Raw genomic sequence first — 20036 nt, forward strand, 5'->3', positions numbered from 1 at the left:
TGGTTGCCAAGAGTTGTACATGACTGAGCAACTGAACTGAACTGAACAAACCATAATGGTAAAGAATATCACAGAGAGTATGTATATATACGTATAACTGAATCACTTTGCTCTACACCAGAAACTAACACAACATTGTAAATCAACTACGTGTCGATTAGAAAAAATATGAAGGACATAATTCAGGAATAGTCAGATGGAACAGATGCATAGAGAAGGTATGGGGAAGGGACACAGAGCTTCCACGATCTCTCCCAGAGCCATTCTCCTAGCATTTCCAAAGGTTCACCAACTCAGAAGTTGTGAATAAGATACTTTATGATAATGATAGGGGCTATAAAGAAACTCAAACCAGGTGAAATGACAAATAAGTAGGTGGTGAGTAGAGGGAAACTTAGACTAGATGTGAGGAGACATCAATAAGAAGGCAGGCAATAGAACTGACTCCTGGTGGAGAAGGAAATGGCAACCCACTCCGGTACTCTTGCCTGGAGAATCCCTTGGACAGAGAAGCCTGATGGGCTATAGTCCATGGGGTTGCAGACTGAGCGACCAACACACTAAATTGAGGAGATACTTGATGGTGCAAGGGTACACTTTATCTCTCCCATCTCCTGCAGGAAGCAGGATGGGGCAGGCAGCACCTAGAAGGCAGGATGGCGCCCCCCACCCCCATCTGTTCTAGAAGTCTTAGGGCCTCAGTGCCTGCAACAGCTGGCCTTGGGCAAATAAAAGACTAAGTTGTTTAAAAAAATTAATTAATTATTAAAAAAAAAAAGAACTGACTCCTGGATAAGAACCTCTAGGAGAGAAAGACAACTCACATATATTACGAAACAGAAAATCAAAGGCCCTAAGACACAAATAGGTTTGGTATGTTTAAAGGGTCAGAAAAGTAGTGAGGAGGAGCAATAGGAAATGACAGAAAGGAATAGTGCTGAGGCCAAATGCTACAGCTCTTGAGCCAAGAGCTAAATTTTTAGGAGTTTTACAAATCCATCATCAAATATAGTCATCTGTAACAATTAAACTATACAAATTTATGAGTAAATGAATTATATTAAAATAGGGATAATAAATACTGAAAACTTACCCCTACTACATTTTACTATTATCTATGCTCTTAAGGTTACTTACATCTATTTTACCTTTATAGTGGAAACATAATGATGTGCATGGTTTCTTCTCTACTCCATGTCCAATGACATACTTGAAATCAGCTATGATAGGAGTATTTTCTACATGGAAACCAGCAAGCAAATAAGCTACAGATCAAGATTTGATTTGTTTTGCTGTCCAGACTTCTAATAAAGTGATGGAAAAAAATGTCATAATCAGATTGATCTTAAAAATGTGTCCGTAGGGAACAGACTAGTGGTTGCCAAGGGGGAGCAGGATGAGGGAGGGGTGGTCTGGAAGTCTGAGACTGGCAGATGCAAACTATCAACATTATACGTAAGATGGATAAACAACAAGGGCTTACTGTATAGCACAGGGAACTATATTCAATATGCTTTGATAAATCATAATGGAAAAGAATATGAGAAGAATATGTATAAGTGAATCACTGCAGTACAGCAGAAATTAACACATTACAAATCAACTATATGTCAATAAAACTTTTTCTAAATTATTGTGCCTACATCTATTACATTGCGAACTACACAAAAAAATTGAGGAAATAAGCTACTACTTTTGGAAAAGGAATTCAATAACTAGGAGTGATCATTAAATCAAAAGAAGGAAAATACTATATAATTACATGTTTTTGTTCTAGGGTATTTGCAAAGAGTCCCTAATACCAAGGGCATCCAAGGACCTCTCTGCTCAAATCAGAGCAGCTACATATCTAATCTATAATGGAAGAATAGAAATAAGTCTATTTTCCTCTCCACAGTACAGATTTTATTGAAACTGGCCGAATTACAAAGATCTGGACCTTCTGCTAAGTAGTAACTGTTACACTGATGATTCTTCTCCAAGTTTAGAGAGCAAGTTCCTGAATATACTCTGGTGAGTTTCCTTGATATCGCAAAAAGGAGATTATACTGAATAAAGGAAACTCAATGAATGACAGAGTTTGAGAGGGAAGGATAAAACAAGCATTGTCAAAAAACCCAAGCACTGTCATTCAATTCAAGCTGTCATTCTACAGCTGAAATTAAACAGTTACCAACGTGAATTTCTCTTTTTTTTTTTTTGGCCTCACCCTGTAGCTTGCAGAATCTTAGCTTCCAAACCAGGGACTGAATGTTAGCTTTCTTAGCAGTGAAAGGGCAGAGCCCTGACCAATGAACTGCCAGGGAATTCCCCAGAAAATAATTATAACCAGAAATAAATGGTAACTAGAGCTTATCAATGAATGTGGTTAAGCTGCAAGATAAGAGATTAATACACAGAAATGTGCTGCATTTCCATACACTAACAACAAAAGCTGGAAGAAGCACAGGCTGGTATCAAGATTGCCGGGAGAAATATCAATAACCTCAGATATGCAGGTGACACCACCCTTATGGCAGAAAGTGAAGAGGAACTAAAAAAGCCTCTTGATGAAAGTGAAAGAGGAGAGTGAAAAAGCTGGCTTAAAGCTCAATATTCAGAAAACGAAGATCATGGCAACTGGTCCCATCACTTCATGGGAAATAGATGGGGAAACAGTGGAAACAGTGTCAGACTTTATTTTTTGGGCTCCAAAATCACTGCAGATGGTGACTGCAGCCATGAAATTAAAAGATGCTTACTCCTTGGAAGGAAAGTTATGACCAACCTAGATGGCATACTGAAAAGCAGAGACATTACTTTGCCAACAAAGGTCCGTCTAGTCAAGGCTATGGTTTTCCCAGTGGTCATGTACGGATGTGAGAGTTGGACTGTGAAGAAAGCTGAGCGCCAAAGAATTAATGCTTTTGAACTGTGGTGTTGGAGAAGACTCTTGAGAGTCCCTTGGACTGCAAGGAGATCCAACCAGTCCATTCTAAAGGAGATTAGCCCTGGGATTTCTTTGGAAGGAATGATGCTAAAGCTGAAACTCCAGTACTTTGGCCACCTCATGCGAAGAGCTGACTCACTGGAAAAGACTCTGATGCTGGGAGGATTGGGGGCAGGAGGAAAAGGGGATGACAGAGGATGAGATGGCTGGATGGCATCACTGACTCGATGGACGTGAGTTTGAGTGAACTCCGGGAGTTGATGATGGACAGGAAGGCCTGGCGTGCTGCGATTCATGGGGTCGCAAAGAGTCGGACACAACTGAGCGACTGAACTGAACTGAACAACAAAAGATCAGAAAGAGAAACTAAGGAAATAATCCTATTTGCTGTCTCATCAAAAGAATAAAATATATAATAATAAACCTACCTAAGGAGGAAAAAGATGTGTATTCTAAAAACTATAAAATGTTAATGAAAGAAACTGAAGATGTCACAGATGGAAAGATATATCATGTTCTTAGACTGGAAGAATCAGTATTGTCAAAATGACTATACTATCCAAGGTAATCTATAGATGCAATGCAATTCCTATCAAATTACCAAGGGCATTTTTCACAGATCTAGAAGGGAAAATTTTTAATTTGTAAGGAAAGGCCTCAAATAACCATAGCAATCTTAAGGAAAACAGAGCTGGAGGAATCAGGCTCCATAACTTCTGACTCTACTATAAAGGTACAGTAATCAAAAACGTGTGGTGCTAACACAAAGACAGGCTTATAGATCAATGGAACAGGACAGAAAGCTCAGAAATAAACGCATGCACCTACGACCAATTAATCTACCACAGAGGAGGCAAGAGTATTCAATGAAGAAAAGACAGTCTTGTCAATAAGTGGTGCTGGGGAAAGCTGGACAGCTACATGTAAAAGAATGAAATTAGAACATTCTCTAACATCACACACAAAAATAAACTCCAAATGGATTAAAGATCTAAATGTAAGACCAGATGCTATAAAACCCTCAGAGGAAAGTACAGGCAGAACACTCTTTGCCATAAATTGCAGTATTGCCTTTTGGATCATTATACCTCCTAGAGCAATGAAAATAAAAATAAACAAATGGGACCTAATTAAACTTAAAAGTTTTTGCATAGCAAAAGAAACCATAAACAAAATGAAAAGACAACCCACAGAATGGGAGGAAATATTTGCAAACGATGTGACCAAAATATATTTATCTTCAAAATATACTAACAGCTCATGCAGCTCAATATCAAAAAAAACAAACCAATCAAAAACTGGGCAGAAGATATAAGTAGAAATTTATCCAAAGAGGACATAAAGATAGCCAAAAAGCACATGAAAATATGCCAATTACTAGAGAAATGTATATCAAAGCTTCAATGAGGTAATCAGCTCACACTGGTCAGAATGGTCATTATCAAAGTCTAGGAAAAATAAATGTTGGGGAAGATGTAGAGAAAAAAGAATCCTCCTACATTGTTGATGTGACTGTAAATGCCCATCCTAAACCAATATCCTAAACTTGTACTCTAAAGAACTAGGAAAAAAACAGCAAACTAACCCCAAAGAAAGTAGAAAAAAGTAATACACATTAAAGTGGAAATAATCAAAACAGACAAAAGAGAAACAACTGGAAAAAATCACTGAAATCAAAAGTTGATTCTTTGAAAAGATCAACAAAATTGACAAGCCTTTAACTAAAATGATTAAGAAAAACAGAAAAGATGCAAAGCACTCCAATCAGGAATGAAAATAGGGACATTACTACCAACCTTATAAAAATAACAAAGAGAATACAGTGAACAACTGTATGCCAAAAAATTAGATAACCTAGATGAAGTGGACAAATTCACTGAAAGAAACAAACTACTAAAACCTGCTAAAGAAACAGAACATCTGAATAGATTTACAATAAGTAAAGAGAATGGAAAGTGACAGTTGCTCAGTGGCGTCCAACTCTTTACAACCCTATGGAGTCTAGCCCACCAGGCTCCTCTGTCCATGGAATTCTCCAGAATTCCCTTCTCTGGGGGATCTTCCCAACCCAAGAATCAAACCTGGGTCTTCTCCATTGCAGGCAGGTTCTTTACCATCTGAGTCACCTGAGTAGCCCAAAAGAGACTGAATCAGTAATCAAAAGCCTTTCAATAAAGAAAAGAACAGGAACAGATAACTTCATCAATGAATTCTATAAAATGTTTAAAGAATTTATACCAATCCTTTTCAAACTACTCTGAAAAGTAGAGAAGGAAACTTTCTAACTCATTTTATGAATCCAGTATTACACTTATACCAAAGCTACAAAAAGACATCCCCAGCAAAGAAAACCAGAGATTGGTGACAGACACAAAATTCTCAATAAAATATTAGCAAACTCAGTCCTTTAGTATACTGAAAAGATTATATACCACGATCAAGCAAGATTTATCCTTAGGAGTACAAAGGTAGTTTAATATGAAAATCAATCAATGAAACACGCCAGATTGACAGAGCAATGGGGGGAAAAAAAACCCACATGACAGTCTCAATTGACTCAGAAAAAGCATTTGATAAACTCTAACACCTCTCATGATAAAAGTAATCAACAAATTAGGGATAAAAAACAGCCTGATGAAGATGGAGCCATACCTTTGAGTGTTCTGAAAGGAAGTCTGAAAGCAGATAAACTTGTGCCAGTAGTTCTGTGTAGTCACGACAACGAAAATAATAAATATGGGAAAGAATATTTTCAAGAGTGAAATCCTGCAAAGCCTTTGGGTGCTCTGAAATAAGTAACAAAACAATTTTAAAATAATTAGTTTTACCTGTCATTTCACAAACTATCATTTCAAAACTCCTGACCTCTTATTTTCACCTTTTCCACTGTTTCCTTACATATTATGCTATCCAGAAATTGTCTGTACATATTAAGACTAGAATTTTAACATCTATGTTTTCGTATTTGTTACTGCCTTCCATTGAATAGAAGTATCATAATGGAATTTCTTTCTTGTTTTTTTCATAAGACTCCAAATTAAGAGTTAAAAGGAAAAATGTTCAAAAGAAGCATATTTTTCCCTTAAAAGCCATAGCATAATTTTATATTTAAGTAGAAACAATGATATAAAATAAAATTCCCTTAGATTGGATTTTTAAAAATAACCAGATTGGTTCTGTACATATTTCAGAGAGAAACTAGCTAAAGATCATTGCATTTTAAAATGTACTTAAGTTTTAACACTGAAATAAAAAACAATAAATTAAATTTCAGAGAACACTGCCTATTACAAATATATATTTAAGAAATTAATTTTTAACCAAAAAGTTAAAAACTTAATCACATAGCAGTCATTAAGAACTATATTCCAGTGCTACATCCACAGTATTTAAAATAAGATCCTAATACACTATTACAAATTACACCTGTGACATGGACAGCTTGACGGACTTTCAGTAGACATATTGGTCACTGGTTAAAAAGGACACCTAGTACTCCAGTGAAAATAAAAATATCTAGCTGATTATATTCACTTAAAGGGAATACAAACATTTTATGAAAAACATTATGTTTTTTAACATTTCTAGAAAAAATAATAAGGACCACACATCCAAAAAATAAAATACAATAAACCAAAAGAAAACAGTCAAACCAGAAACCAGGTAATTTTACGAGTAATTCCTTGGACTGCAAGGGGATGAAACCAGTCAATCCTAAAGGAAATCAGTCCTGAATATTCATTGGAAGGACTGATGCTGAAGCTGAAACTCCAATACTTTGGCCGCTTGATACAAAGAACCGACTCATTGGAAAAGACCCTGATGCTGGGAAAGATTGAGGGCAGGAGGAGAAGGGGACAACAGAGAATGAGATGGTTGGATGGCATCACCGACTCCTTGCACATGAGTTTGAGCAAGCTCCGGGAGGTGGTGATGGACAGGGAAGCCTAATGTGCTGGAGTCCATGGGGTTGCAAAGAGTCGGACACGACTGAGCAACTGAACTGAACTAAAGGACAAGAACTCGAATACAAATTACCTTTAAAAAAACTTAAAAAAAAAAATCTTTAAGCAAAACACTATATTTCCACATAATAAGGACAAAAAATCTTCCCAACACTTTAACAGTACAATTAATACAGTTGAAAGTCAATTACATACTACACAGAGCCATATAAGGTCAATTGGCTTAATGTTCCAAACATTTCCAGACATGATTTTTCAAGGTCACCCTTGGTTTTCAGAAAAACCAGTACAAAAGTCAACATACACTGAATACATTGAGACAACCCTTACTTATATTAAGGTGTCCAACAACACTAGCTTACACCTGGCAGGCCAGAGCATGATGATTTGAAGTCATACACTGACATACACACAGGTTTTCTCCCAGAGCTCCTGCAGTAAAAAGTGAGGGCCATATAAGATGAAGAAGAGGCAACCCCAGGTGCAGCATTTTCAATTTGTAAGAGAAGTATGAGTTTAATACTAGTACACAGTCAAGTTATTAAGCTTCATGTTCTAAAGTGAAAGTGAAAGTGAAGTCACTCAATCGTGTCAGAGTCTTTGCAACCCCATGGACTGCAGCCTACCAGGCTCCTCAGTCCATGGAATTTTCCAGGCAAGAGTACTGGAGTGGGTTGCCATTTCCTTCTCCATTCATGTTCTAAGTGGTCTCTTATTAAGGCTTAAAAGTAAAAGCCCCTCAATCCTGACCAACTCTTTGCAACCCTACAGACTATACAGTCCATGGAATTCTCCAGGCCAGAATACTGGAATGGGTTGTCTTTTCCTTCTCCAGGGGATCTTCCCAACCTAGGCCTCCCGCATTGCAGGTGGATTCTTTACCAGCTGAGCCACAAGGGAAGCCCTATTAAGGCTTGAGATGGATACAAATGCAAAGTACTTTCATTATCCTGAAAAAAGAGCACTTGGCTAACTTACCTTCTTCCATATGTGTTCCTGCTATAAGCTGCAGGTGCTGAATGCAGGCAGTAGCAAGGTCTACCACTCTATCAACCATAAAACTCCCCTCTGTATCAATAAAAACTGCTTCACCTTCCACTCCTCCAAAACATTCTGGTATCTGCACATCTATTGCCAGCTGCATACTGTCAAGAGAAGAACTGAAATGACCAAACATTATCATAATCATCAAAGCAGTGCTGTTCAAACTCCAGATCACTAACCTTTAGATACCAGTAAATATTTTATAGGCATAAATATACTCTGCAAGGCAACAGAGATGGTTGACTCTCCATAGTTCCAAACATATGTCAATTAGTTGATGCATGGATTGGGGGGGGTGTACCTATAAAACCACAATTAAGGATTCTTTAGTGGTTTTTTTAGACTTCTGGGTATAGACCTTTTTATTATAAGAAGTCTACTTTCAAACATTTGGCTTTCAAATATATTCTCAGGAGTTAATTCTATAATAAAGTAGAAGACTGCCTGTTTACCCCACTGACCACACTAAACTTTTGCAAAAGAAACCCTTTTTAATATCAAAATAATTGTATCAATTTATCAAGATGGGGTGAAGTAAGGCGCATACTGGTTTGTCTGATGCACACATACACAAAATTAAGAGCACATATATGCTGGGCTTCCCTGGTGGCTCAGTGATAAAGAATCCGGCTGCCAATGCAGGAGACGCAGGTTCGATCCCTGGTCGGGGAAGATCCCATGTGCCGTTGAGCAACTAAGCCCGTGCACACTACTGAGTCTGTGCTCTACAGCCCGGGAAGCACAACTACTGAGGTCTCGAGCCACAACTACTAAAGCCCTCATACCCAGAACCTGTGCTCCTCAATAAGAGAAGCTACTGCGATGAGAAGCCCACGCACTGCCACTAGACAGGAGCCCCTGCTTGCCACACTAGAGAAAAGTCCGAATAGCAGTGAAGATTCAGCAAGGCCAAAAATAAAATAATCTTTTTAAAACAGAACTTACCATAAAAAAAAAATGAGCACATACATGCCTTTTCTGGTCTCCTAACTGTATACCCGCCACACAATACTCTGCTACTTTCATAAAACGTTAGTAAGCCCACCCTTAAGGGGAGAACATTTTACCATAGTTGTGTTTTTCCAACACCTGGTGCACCACAAATTTCTGTTGTTTTGGTTAAGGGTATTCCACCCCCAAGAATATTATCCAGTGCTGAACAGAAGGTAATTATGAAGTTCTGGGTATGCTCCTGTTCAAGAAGTTCCAGGGCTGTACACTTCCTGCCTGACTCAGCTGTAACAGAATAACTTGTTTTATTTGTAAGACATTCTCTTCTTATAATTTGCAGAGTTTCTAAGGCTTCCTCTTTAGATATTCCAACTTCTGAAAGAAACAGAAACAAAAACACTTGATTTTAGAGATTTAAAACAGTCTGATACACCATTGTCTTTATTAATTTTAATTTTTAAATAACAAGAGTGATGCCAAGAGTAGATAAACATAAAAATTTAACATTCGATTAACTATTTTTCAAGTTAATAAAGGCATTTATCTTTGTTTTCTTCGTCTTTGCATACTTAAAAGATTTATCTATTACCCCAGAAACAGAATTCAGAAACCTAAACCCCTTAAGCATTTCTGAGTACCTACAAGAGTATCTCAAAGGTAGAAATAAAAATGTACTTTTTTTCCCTTTTGGTCCTTTTACTATCTCTTTGGTCTTCTGCTATTTCTTTGGGTCTTATGAAGCCATGATAAACTTGTTCTTGAACCCCGGGGCTTGCGACTGAGGAAGGCAAATCTCCCTGAAGGGGCCACAGACCAGAGGAAGATGGAGCGCTTCTCTTACAGTGTGATTTTGATCATGGCCTTTTCCAGAGCACTTGAACTGGGATTAGTCGCTGGATTGGGAGACCTTGAACTTGCCCGTCCGTCACAGGGAGAGCTGGCCTTCAGAGACGATGGCCTTTGGTCCCAAGAGGAGCCTGCAATTCGTCAGCAGCCTTCCCAGTTTGTAGCATCCATGGGAATCCAAGAGAGTAAGAAGCTGAGAAGAACCTGCTGTCTGAATGGGGGCACCTGCATGCTAGGGTCCTTTTGTGCCTGCCCTCCCTCTTTCTATGGACGCAACTGTGAGCATGACTCTTGCAAAGAGAACTGTGGGTCTGTGCCCCATGACACCTGGCTGCCCAGGAAGTGTTCCATGTGTAAATGCTGGCATGGCCAGCTTCGCTGCTTTCCTCAGTCATTCCTACCTGGTTGTGACGGCCATGTGATGGATGAGCACCTCACAGCTTCCAGGACTTCAGAATTAACACTGTCTGCGTGTGCTCTTATGCTACCTGGCATCTGCCTTGCTATACAAAGTTATTATTAACCCACATTTGTTTTCAACATTTGTCATGCAGATTTCATGACCTGTAAAGGCTGTCTCTCTAATGTCCCAACTGAAAGATGATAATTTGTTAGTTGCCTTGTAATAGTGAATAGATTTCCCTGTGGTCCCTAAAAAGATTTCCTTGAAGCACCAATTACTTTCCTCTGCCCTGCCCTCTCCAAAACACTAATTAAAAAAAAAAAAAGAGTAAGCCATATCTTGTGCCCAACTCCTGTGTTTCTGAAACATGTAACTACCAAGGGCTTATGAATAATTTCCTTTAAACAGTTGAATTCTATATTCAGATTATTAAAGGTTACTCTTAATGTGGAACTGAGCATAAAGCTTTGAATGGAATTGATTGACATCAGTTAAGATAGTATCTTGGAAAAGAAGGACCTGTAAGGGGAGCAGAGGAGAAGGGAGGGGGCAGATATCCATCGTGAGAGACAGGGTGCTAGAGTAATGGAGGTGTGTGTGTATCCTGGGTGAGTAGATAGAAAAGTGGGAGCAAATGGGAGAGATTTGAGAAAATAAAATGCATGTCTTGGTTGATCCGGTGGCTACAGAGAAGTTAAAAGGCTAGGTTGAAGGGCAAGTTTCTATCATCTATAGGAAGCTATATGAGACAAGGCCACCTGTTTTCTGAAGGATTTGTAAAAATAATAGTCTCCTTTAAAAAAAACTATCTAAATTCCCCCAATATATAAAGATTGCTTAATACATTATGATTTCTCTATACTATGCAATTATTTCAGTGGTGGTAAAAGAAAATGTTCACAGTATGTTTAGTTGTAAGCCAGTGATAAAACCATATATTGTGAAGCCAATTTAAAAAATATGTATCTGTTCTGTCCAGTAAAAGTGGGAAGTACATTGGAAAAAAAAAAACTTGTTCTCATAAGGTATACAAATTATTTTCTAGAAAATAATGAAAATTGCCTTTTTGCCTAAAACAAGATGCATATTTAAGAAGTGCATGTGTGTGTATTATTCACAGTGAAAATTTTTCATGAAAAATTCATGGATCACTGCAAACTGTTTAGTAAGGAAAATTATCTGATGCACAAATAGTTCAAACAATAATACACTTATGCTTCCTCAACTACACAACTTCATTCCTGACAACACGGCCTGAAAATGCAAAGTACAAAACAAGCTGCTTATAAAAGAAATAATTGTGAGGATGGTATCACTTATGAGTGTGATGTATCAGTGCTTAACTGGGTAAGGCTATGAACTATCAATCTGATACTAACAAAAGACAAAAATGGTGGCCATTCTGGAGCGGTTAGGACTCTGCGCTCTCACTGCCAAGGGCGGGATTGAATCCCTGGTGGGGAAACTAAGATCCCACAAGCCCTGTGACCAAAAGAAAAAAAAAAAAAAGACAATAATGGTGCTAAAGAAGTGAATATTCTATACAATCTAAGAGCCTTCACTCTGGATTTCTTAGATCTGTTAATCCTGACTGCATCATGATGTAGTCACTATGCATAGGCAAGTTACTTTTTTATGCCTCACACTTTTCTTCTATAAAATGGGAATGAAGTACACATAAAACCTTGGTAGACTGCGGAAGCCATCCAAAATGCTCAGTAATTGTTAGCTATTACTATCATTTAGATTTGCTCAGGTAAAACCAACCTGTTGAGAGAAAATGAGCCCATCAAAGGTTGAGGGATACAGTCTTCGGTGTAATATTTAAGACAAACAGTAATACTGGATCTATAACATTTGTTTTAGAGTGGAGAGTTGAAACCTTATTTTCCATTGATAAGGGTAAATGACTGTTCCATCTCAGTAACAGTTCTGCGCATACCGTAGTGTAAGGTGCACAGCGAGAGCAGAGTGACAGCAGTTTCGCTTCTGTTTACCTCACGGGGTAGTGGTTCCCACCAATTTATAATCTACAGGGTTCCGTAATATGAGGTTTGGGTTTTTTCTCAGTGAATTACATGAAGAAAAGTGGTGTCTTTTTTCTACTGCTTTCTCCAGGTTCTGGTGATTCTACTCCCTTTCTCTTAATTTATCTCATCCTACCACGAATCGTGCATTCCTTAAATTGAATCCCTGCCCCTTGGATTTTGGAACAGTGAAAACAGACAGCCGTTTGAATTCCAATCCTGGCTGCACAACTTCCTAGCCCGCTCATAATGAAAAGTTACTTAGCTTCCCCTAGCATCAGTTCCTTTCCAAACATATTGGATATAATAACCCACGTTATTTCTTTTAAATGGGTAAATGAGAGATTCCTCGGAACTTTCAGCAGGCACTGGTAGACAAAGCAACTGATGAATATTTCCAAGACCACAGTTCTAACCATTCAAAGTACTCTTAAGCGAAATCGAGGCGCTGTTTCGTGGTGTAAACGCGGCAGAAGACTCTGACCGAGATAGTGCTTAAGCCTGAAGACCGAACAGAGATGGAGGCGGCACCGACGGCGGCCAGCGTGCCTCAGCTTGTCGTCAGGAGTCGTTACCTTTGCTGAGCTCGGAGGGTTTCACCTCTAGGAGTTCCTCAGCAGTCTGGAAACCTGCAGACGCCAGCTTCACTCGCACGGCCGGGGACAGCGGCAAACTCACCAAATCCCGCTGCATTTCAAACCACCTCCGCGCGCACTCGCGCGCTCCCAGAGCTAGCCGAGCCCGGACACCCGCGTCGGCCGCGCCCTGTGACGTCAGACGGAAGACGGAAGGGGAGGCGTCCGCGGCCTGGCTGCACGAGGCCTCGGGCTCTGGGGCTCTGAGGAACTCGAATACATTTTGACTCACTTGTCCCGCTTCTTCCGTGATTCTTTCAACTCTCATTTAAAGTTTGCACATCAAGCGTATATCCTGACAGTAAAAAAAAAAAAAAAAAAAAAGATGGATGGAGCCCGCAGGATGCAAAAAGCCCAGGCTCAGTTGGTCTTACCACATTTCTTCACCTCTGCCCTGACCCTCTGGGTGGAGGCCTCAGCGTTGTTAGCAGGAATGATCTCTCCGAATGGGAATTTCACACACACACACACACACACACGAGTGTTACCGGTTTGGAGTCTGGAACAGTCGAATAGTTTTGGCTCTTCTTGCGGCTGTCCCCCGTTGCTAGGCCCCTCACCTTTCCCGCCCTCGCCCTCGCCCTCGCGAGGGATTGTGGGCCAGCCCCCCACAGCCGCGGGGCACGCTCGCCGCGCGATCCCCGCGCCCACCTACGGCTTCCCGCGAGTCAAGTCTGGAGCGTGGTGGTTTCTGAGACCGTTAGTTCTTCACAGCCTGCCCAGAAGTTAACTGCAAAAGTAAGCGAGTCTTGTCCCCCGACTGGGCTGGACATGGGCTCCCCTGGTCGTCGAGAGGGAGGCGTCGGGTTACGCAAGAGCTCCTGTTCGGGTACAGGGTTTCGAAGGGACGGCTTACTGAAATAGAGAAGTTTGAGGAAATTGAGAGGCGGTTTGGAAGTTGGCTTAGGAAGTCTTCCCTTGCCTGCTGCTGCTGCTGCTAAGTCGCTTCAGTCGTGTCCGACTCTCAGCCACCCCATGGACTGCATGCAGCCCGCCAGGCTCCGCCGTCCATGAGATTTTCCAGGCAAGAGTACTGGAGTGGGGTGCCATTGCCTTCTCCGCTTCCCTTGCCTAGGAGAGTATAATTTATTTAAGGGAGTAACTCATTCCTTACTTTTAGGGAAAAATTCTTGGCCTTGACTTTTCTTCCTAACTTAAAGGAATTCCCTAAATGTTGCGAATCAGAGCCCTTTAAGTACGGAAGATCTAAGGAAGGAAATGTGCTGACCACTTTAGCAAATCCTACGCATTTCCAATGCTCACAGCCATGCCGCGAGGAAAATAGGACTGGGACGGACTCATAGAGCATAGTTTTCTTCAAGCTAAAGTTAAGACCTAGTACCTTTTTTTCTTACCAGAGCTACCTTCAAATAGTGAGGTAGCTCTCGGAGTGGCGGTGGGGGAAAAATTCGAGAAGTATTTGTTCCCCATTTGGTAGGGCAGGGAAAGTCTGGTAGGACTAATCAAAATGCAGTTTATTTGCCACTCTACATGGCTTACCTTCTAGTATGATCCACATGTGGACATGCAGGGGGCATTACATAAATGTTGTCCGCTGGGAGAATTCGGGCTTATGCTTATCAAGTAACCAGAGTCCTGGCTGAAGAGGAGATGGTGTTAATATATTCAGGGATAGCACTTCAGGTAGTTTGGTCAAATTCAGTGGAATCGGTTGTGTTTAGAATTTTCGTTAGCAGAATGGAGTTAAGAAACCAGTCCACTCTGTAGCCATTCTGTTATTTATTATTATTACCTTATTCGGAACATTGGGTTGCTATGGTAGTTATTATTTTCATCCTCATTCTTAAGATTTCTTTAATGCAGTTTGCTCGATAGTCAGGCTTTCAAACTGGTAGCCTAAATTTTCCTGGAAGTATGTTATTATTTTCCATTGCGACGTGGGGTTACTTGATCTTGAGAATACTGTTACCGCAGTATTTCCCTGGAGGTCCAGTCGTTGGGAATTCGGGATTCCACTGGGGCAGGGGGAAGAGGGTGGTGGGGGTATGGGTTGGTTCCCCCATCAGAGGGGGGAAAAATGCAGTATTTTTATGAAAAATCAAACTTGAGCTTTGGAGTCATACAAATTTGGGTTTGTATCACATCTCGGGAAATTACCAACCAAGACTTTAAGCAAGTTAGTTTCCTCACCTGCAAATGGAAATTAATAATATTTCATGGGGTTGTAGGAAAGATTAAATTAACATATAGAAACTAACCCAGAAAAGGTGCATAATCTTGTTTTTTTCTCCGTTTAAAAATATTCTAACGTGTATACAGTTGAATAAAGCCTTATTGAACACCTAGCTCAGCAGAGTACTAATGGTGTGAGCCTCAAAAAAAAAAAAAAAAAAATCCTACAATTGTAAAGTGCCAAAGAAAAGTGCTTTTACGTATTTTATTTTATTTCACTTGATCCTTATAGTAATCTTGTGAACAGTTTACCAAGGTCTCCATTTAAAATTTACTCGTTGAAGATTTGAATACTTAAGCAACATTAAATATTTAATCACTAGTTTTGTACAGAATGACATGGCAAATAAAAGAATCTATGCCTTCCTGGAGCCTTGTGTTTTATTCCCTAAGTCGTTGTCCCACTCTTGCAAACTCATGGACTGTAGTCCATCAGGCTCCTCTGTTCATGGGATTTCCCAGGGAAGAATACTGGAGTGGGTTGCCATTTCCTTCTCCAGGGGATAGTCCCAACCCAGGACTGAACCAGCATCTGTGTTGGTTCAATGTTGGCAGGCAGGTTCTTTACCACTAAGCCACCAGGAAAGCACCATGGAGCCTTAGTCAATCATTATTACTGAGTTGTGTTGCATTTCTGACTTGTTATCTAGATACAACTAAGTGTAGGAATGAGCTACCAAAATGCTGTCAATATTTACAAGTGATCTAAGTAATCAAATACAGACACATTTTCATGCAGAATGGGGCTGTTTTCTAAAGATGTGGGAGAAGAATAATAATATTTTTTATAGCTGAGCAGTTTACTTTCTTTTAGCCTAAAAACATAGAACTTTTAAAACTGGTGACTTTGTGTGTTCAAGTGAATGAGAATAGGAAAGATAAATGAGTGCAGTTTGGACTAAGAAAAAACTCTGAGTCAAAGTTCAGCTTTAGAGATGGTTGTGGTAAAGCTTCGCACAAGGCCTTGCACTTAATGGGAGCTCAAAATATTTGTTATCCACAAACTCTTGAGACATTATTCTCACTTGACTTCTGTGATCCCACACTGATGTCCTTCCTAGGCATCTGGCTTTTTTGTCTCCCTTACTTTTCATCCTTTCTAACTAGAGCAGGAAATGTTCACATTCTTTTAAGGCCCCATAACTGACCTTTCACCCACTATGCTGTACTGTGCTCCCCTCTCTGGTTCTCTCCTTCTCTCTCTGCTATCTTATTCACATTCACAGTTCAGTGACTATTTATATGCCAATAATTTGTAAATTTATTTTTCTAGCTCTAACCTGTTCTCTAACCTCCTGATGGAAATATCTAACTGCAGCACAATGCTAAATCTCCAACTCAGCCTATCTTAAACCTAACTCATTTTCTTCAGCACACCAAAAAATCTTTGTCCTCTTCCTGCATTCCTTGCCTCTGTGAACTGAATATCCATCCTTCCATCTGCACAAACCAGAAACCTAGGAATCTTCCACACCTCCTCCCCTTTAACTGTCCACGTTCAATATAACCACAAACTCTTATCAATTTTCTCTCTAAAATATCTTGATTATGTTCATGTCTCCTTTCTTTTTTTTAAGCCAAGCTGTCACCATTTCTCTTAGAGGTACTGCAATAGCCCTTTCTTGAGTGAATTTCATTTTATGTAATTTCCTATTTTGCTCTTAGGATAAAACCAAATTTCTTAATAAGACAAACAGTCTTGCATGTTCTGGATTCTGTTTACATCTTTGGCTGTATCTTTTTCCTATCTCCCTTTTACTCTTTATACTCCAGCCATTCTGGCATTAATTTCTTGTGGGTGCCACAACAGAACCTTTGCACATACCTCTCTGCTATACCCAGTTAACTACTATTTATCCTTCAAATCTTAGCACACATTGACCCCTTATCTGGCTTTGAACCTCTACTTCCAACAAACCCCCTCAAAACTAGATCAGATCCCTCTGCTAAGGATCTCATAGCACCAGATGTCTTTGTGTGATCATTTATTTAGCATATGTCCCTCCAACTAGAATGAGATTCAGTCAAATGGGGACCATGTGGATTTTACTCGTCATTTTTCTAGAACCCCTAGCACCGTATAGGGCTTACAGGAGTTGTTTAGTATATATTTGTTAAAAGAATGGATGATTAGATGACTGACCTGCTCCTCTCTCCCATTTTTTTTGTTTTGCACTCTAAAATAGGTGGAAAATATCTATGTGTTGGAAGTAGAAAACAAAATACAAAAAATATACTATAAAACTTATTCATAGACCTTTTTTATTATTTAAATATTTTAATTAAAGTATTATTGACTTACAGAATATAGCAAAGTGATTCAGTTATACATATATTTTTTTCAGAGTCTTTTCCATTATACACTATTACAGGATAATTAAATATAGTTCCCTATTGTTTAACTATTTTATATTTAGTAGTGTGTATCTGTTAATCCCAAATTCCTAATTTATCCCTCCCCACCACTTTTCTGCTTTGGTAACCATTACCTTGTTTTCTATGTCTGTGACCCCATTTCTGTTTCATAAATAAGTTTGTTTGTATCCAGTTTTTTAGATTGCACATATAAGTGATATTGTATGATATTCATCTTTAACTGATTTACTTCACTTAGTATGATAACCATAGGTCCATCCATGTTGTGCAAATGGCATTATTTCATTCTTTGTTATGGCTTTGTACTATTCCATTGTGTGAGTGTGTGTGTGTGTACACCAAGTCTTCTTTTTCCATTCATCTGTCGGTGGGCATTAAGGGTACCTCCATGTTCCTAGATCTTTTCTTCACTTCTTGTTGCTGAGTCAAACCCGGGTAAACTCACCATGCACAGTAAAGCAAGTCTACTGATACTGGGTTGTGCTGAAGGAAAGTACAGCATTTACTGCAAGGTCAAGCAAGGACTACGGGCGACTAATTCTCAGAAGACCCAGACTTCCCTATGGGTTAACGACAGGGTGAGGGAGAGAGTTGTGTGGTACTTGATCAGCTCATGAATTTCATTCTCATTGGTTGGTGCTGAGGTAATTTGGAGTCAACATCATCAACCTTCTGGTTCCAACCTGTGTGGAGTCTGTACTTGTGGTCAGAGTGCTGTTAACGTCTTCCACCTAGTGGGGGTGTCAGTATCTGCAAAACAACCCAAGGATATGGCTCGGAATATTATCTATAGCTCTTATGGCGGAACTACCTTAACTTTGTTTAATGGCTAAACTATTACTGTTTTGTTTTGCCTGTTTTCCTTTCTTTCTGTGTTTTCTCACTTCTCTGATTAAATTTGCTCTTTGGAACTTAAAGAAGGCCTAGGAGGCTAAAGTTTTTCTACAGACAAAAGACAGGTGGGCTCTGTCCTGGGAAGGCCCCTTAGGGTCCTGCTCAGTTACAATTTACCCCTTTTCTTTGATATTCCTGTCTTGAGTGGGAACAGGTACAGGAAAGGAAAGGGAATAAAGTTCTGGATTGAGAGGTTAATCATAAACTCAGCAGAGGAACTTGGTTTTAAGGGGGCTCAATTTCATTCAAAGATAATAATGTTAACATTTCAGTTTATTTTAATGACCCTACAACTTCATATATATTTATTTGAGTTATGATGAAATTGTGAAGAAATGTATATATCTTATATATCTTTTGTTTTTCACTTAATATTTTGTCAAAAATTTTCTCTGTATGATTAAAAAACTATTTTAAAATTAAGTTTGGGACTTCCATGGAGGTCCAGTGGTTAAGACTGTACTTCCACTATAGGGGGCATGGGTTTGATCCCTGGTCAGAAGCTAAGATCCCACATGCCACATGGCAGTGGCCCCCCCCCCCAAAAATTAAGTTTAATGGTTGGATACTATTCTGTCTTGAGGCCCATCTTTCTAATCAGTGGCCTATAATTGGACAGTTATTAATAACTGAAATTATTTCCAGTTTTTTTACTGTGATGAAGTAGGTGTGCTTTGGAGCTCACTTGTTCAAGCATGCCCATCTGGGCTCTTGAGCTTGCTTGTGCCCTTTCTCTCAATACATTTCTGGTAGTAGAATTCCTAGGTCAAAAAGCACACGCATTTTCATTTTGAATCTTCTTTTTTTTTTGAACCTCAAGGCACGTTAGTGGAAGCCCTGAGTCCTGACCATTGGACGGCCAGGGAATTCCCCATTTTGAAACTTCTCGCCAAGCGTTTGGACCACTTAGAGTCCTATTGACAGTATATGGGAACTGGTTTTCCAGCCCCAACCCTGGCACAGGCCTTTGTATGTAGTGTGTATATGTGCTCAGTCGTGTCCCAGTCTTTGAGGCTCCAAAGACTAACCAGACAGGCTTCTCTGTCCATGGAATTTTCAAGGCAAGAACACTGGACTGGGTTGCCATTTCCTACTCCAGGGGAATCTTCCCAACCCAGGGATTGAACCCTCAACTCTTGTGTCTCCTGCATTGGTAGACGGGTTCTTTACCACTAGCAGCACCTGGGAAGCCCAGTACTAGCCTTTAGCAGTCTTTAAATGGTTGGTTGGTTTTTTTTTAAATTGAGGTATAATTGACTTTAAATGGCTATTATCATTTATTATGACTAAGAGAGGTTAAAGATCTTTTCATATAACTTTATTGGCCAAGTGTATTTTATTATTGCAACTATCCCATTATATCCTTTGCCCACTTTTTATTTTTAATGGTGGTGAAATATACATAACGTAAAATTTACCATCTTTGGGAATTCCCTGGCAGTTCAGTGGTTAGGACTTGGTACTTTCATTGCAGTTGCCTGGGTTCAATCCCTGGCCAGGGAACTAAGATTCCGAAAGCTGTGTGACATGGTCAAAAGAAATTTACCATCTTAACCATCTTTAAGTGTAAGTTTCAGTACTGTTAATTATATTCACAGTGTTGTGCAACTTATGTCCACAACTTTTTTATCTTGCACACCTGAAACTGTGTACCCTTTGAACAACTCACCATTTTTCATTTCCTTATACAAACGGAATCATATAGAATTTATCTTTTTGTGCTTGATTTATTTCACTTAACATAATGTTTTCAAGGTATAATACACTAATGTT

At 39.4% G+C, this 20036-nt stretch overlaps 2 protein-coding genes across 8 annotated transcripts in view; one reads left to right on the plus strand and one right to left on the minus strand.

The window, feature by feature from the left end:
• Positions 1-13586, minus strand: part of RAD51C (RAD51 paralog C) — a 35499-nt gene extending 21913 nt beyond the window's left edge. Inside the window, exons 1-5 of one of the 7 annotated variants that reach the window (XM_070390597.1) lie at positions 13452-13586; positions 12741-13095; positions 9006-9264; positions 7873-8054; positions 5582-5715 (exon numbers count right to left, since the gene is read on the minus strand). In XM_070390597.1, coding sequence (XP_070246698.1) covers positions 5582-5715; positions 7873-8054; positions 9006-9264; positions 12741-13068 — 903 coding nt within the window. In that variant the 5' untranslated portion in view covers positions 13069-13095; positions 13452-13586. The remainder of the gene's footprint in view (positions 1-5581; positions 5716-7872; positions 8055-9005; positions 9265-12740; positions 13096-13451) is intronic. The other 6 variants (XM_070390595.1, XM_070390592.1, XM_070390593.1 and 3 more) reach the window with 6 other exon arrangements.
• LOC102265159 (putative protein CRIPTO3) lies at positions 9347-12731 on the plus strand. Its single transcript, XM_070390598.1, has one exon. It carries the CDS (start codon positions 9713-9715, stop codon positions 10256-10258), a length of 546 nt encoding a protein of 181 aa, XP_070246699.1. The 5' UTR covers positions 9347-9712; the 3' UTR covers positions 10259-12731.
• Positions 13587-20036: the final 6450 nt, after the last annotated feature.

Source organism: Bos mutus, chromosome 19, assembly GCF_027580195.1.
Source record: "Bos mutus isolate GX-2022 chromosome 19, NWIPB_WYAK_1.1, whole genome shotgun sequence".
Taxonomy (NCBI): Eukaryota; Metazoa; Chordata; class Mammalia; order Artiodactyla; family Bovidae; genus Bos; species Bos mutus.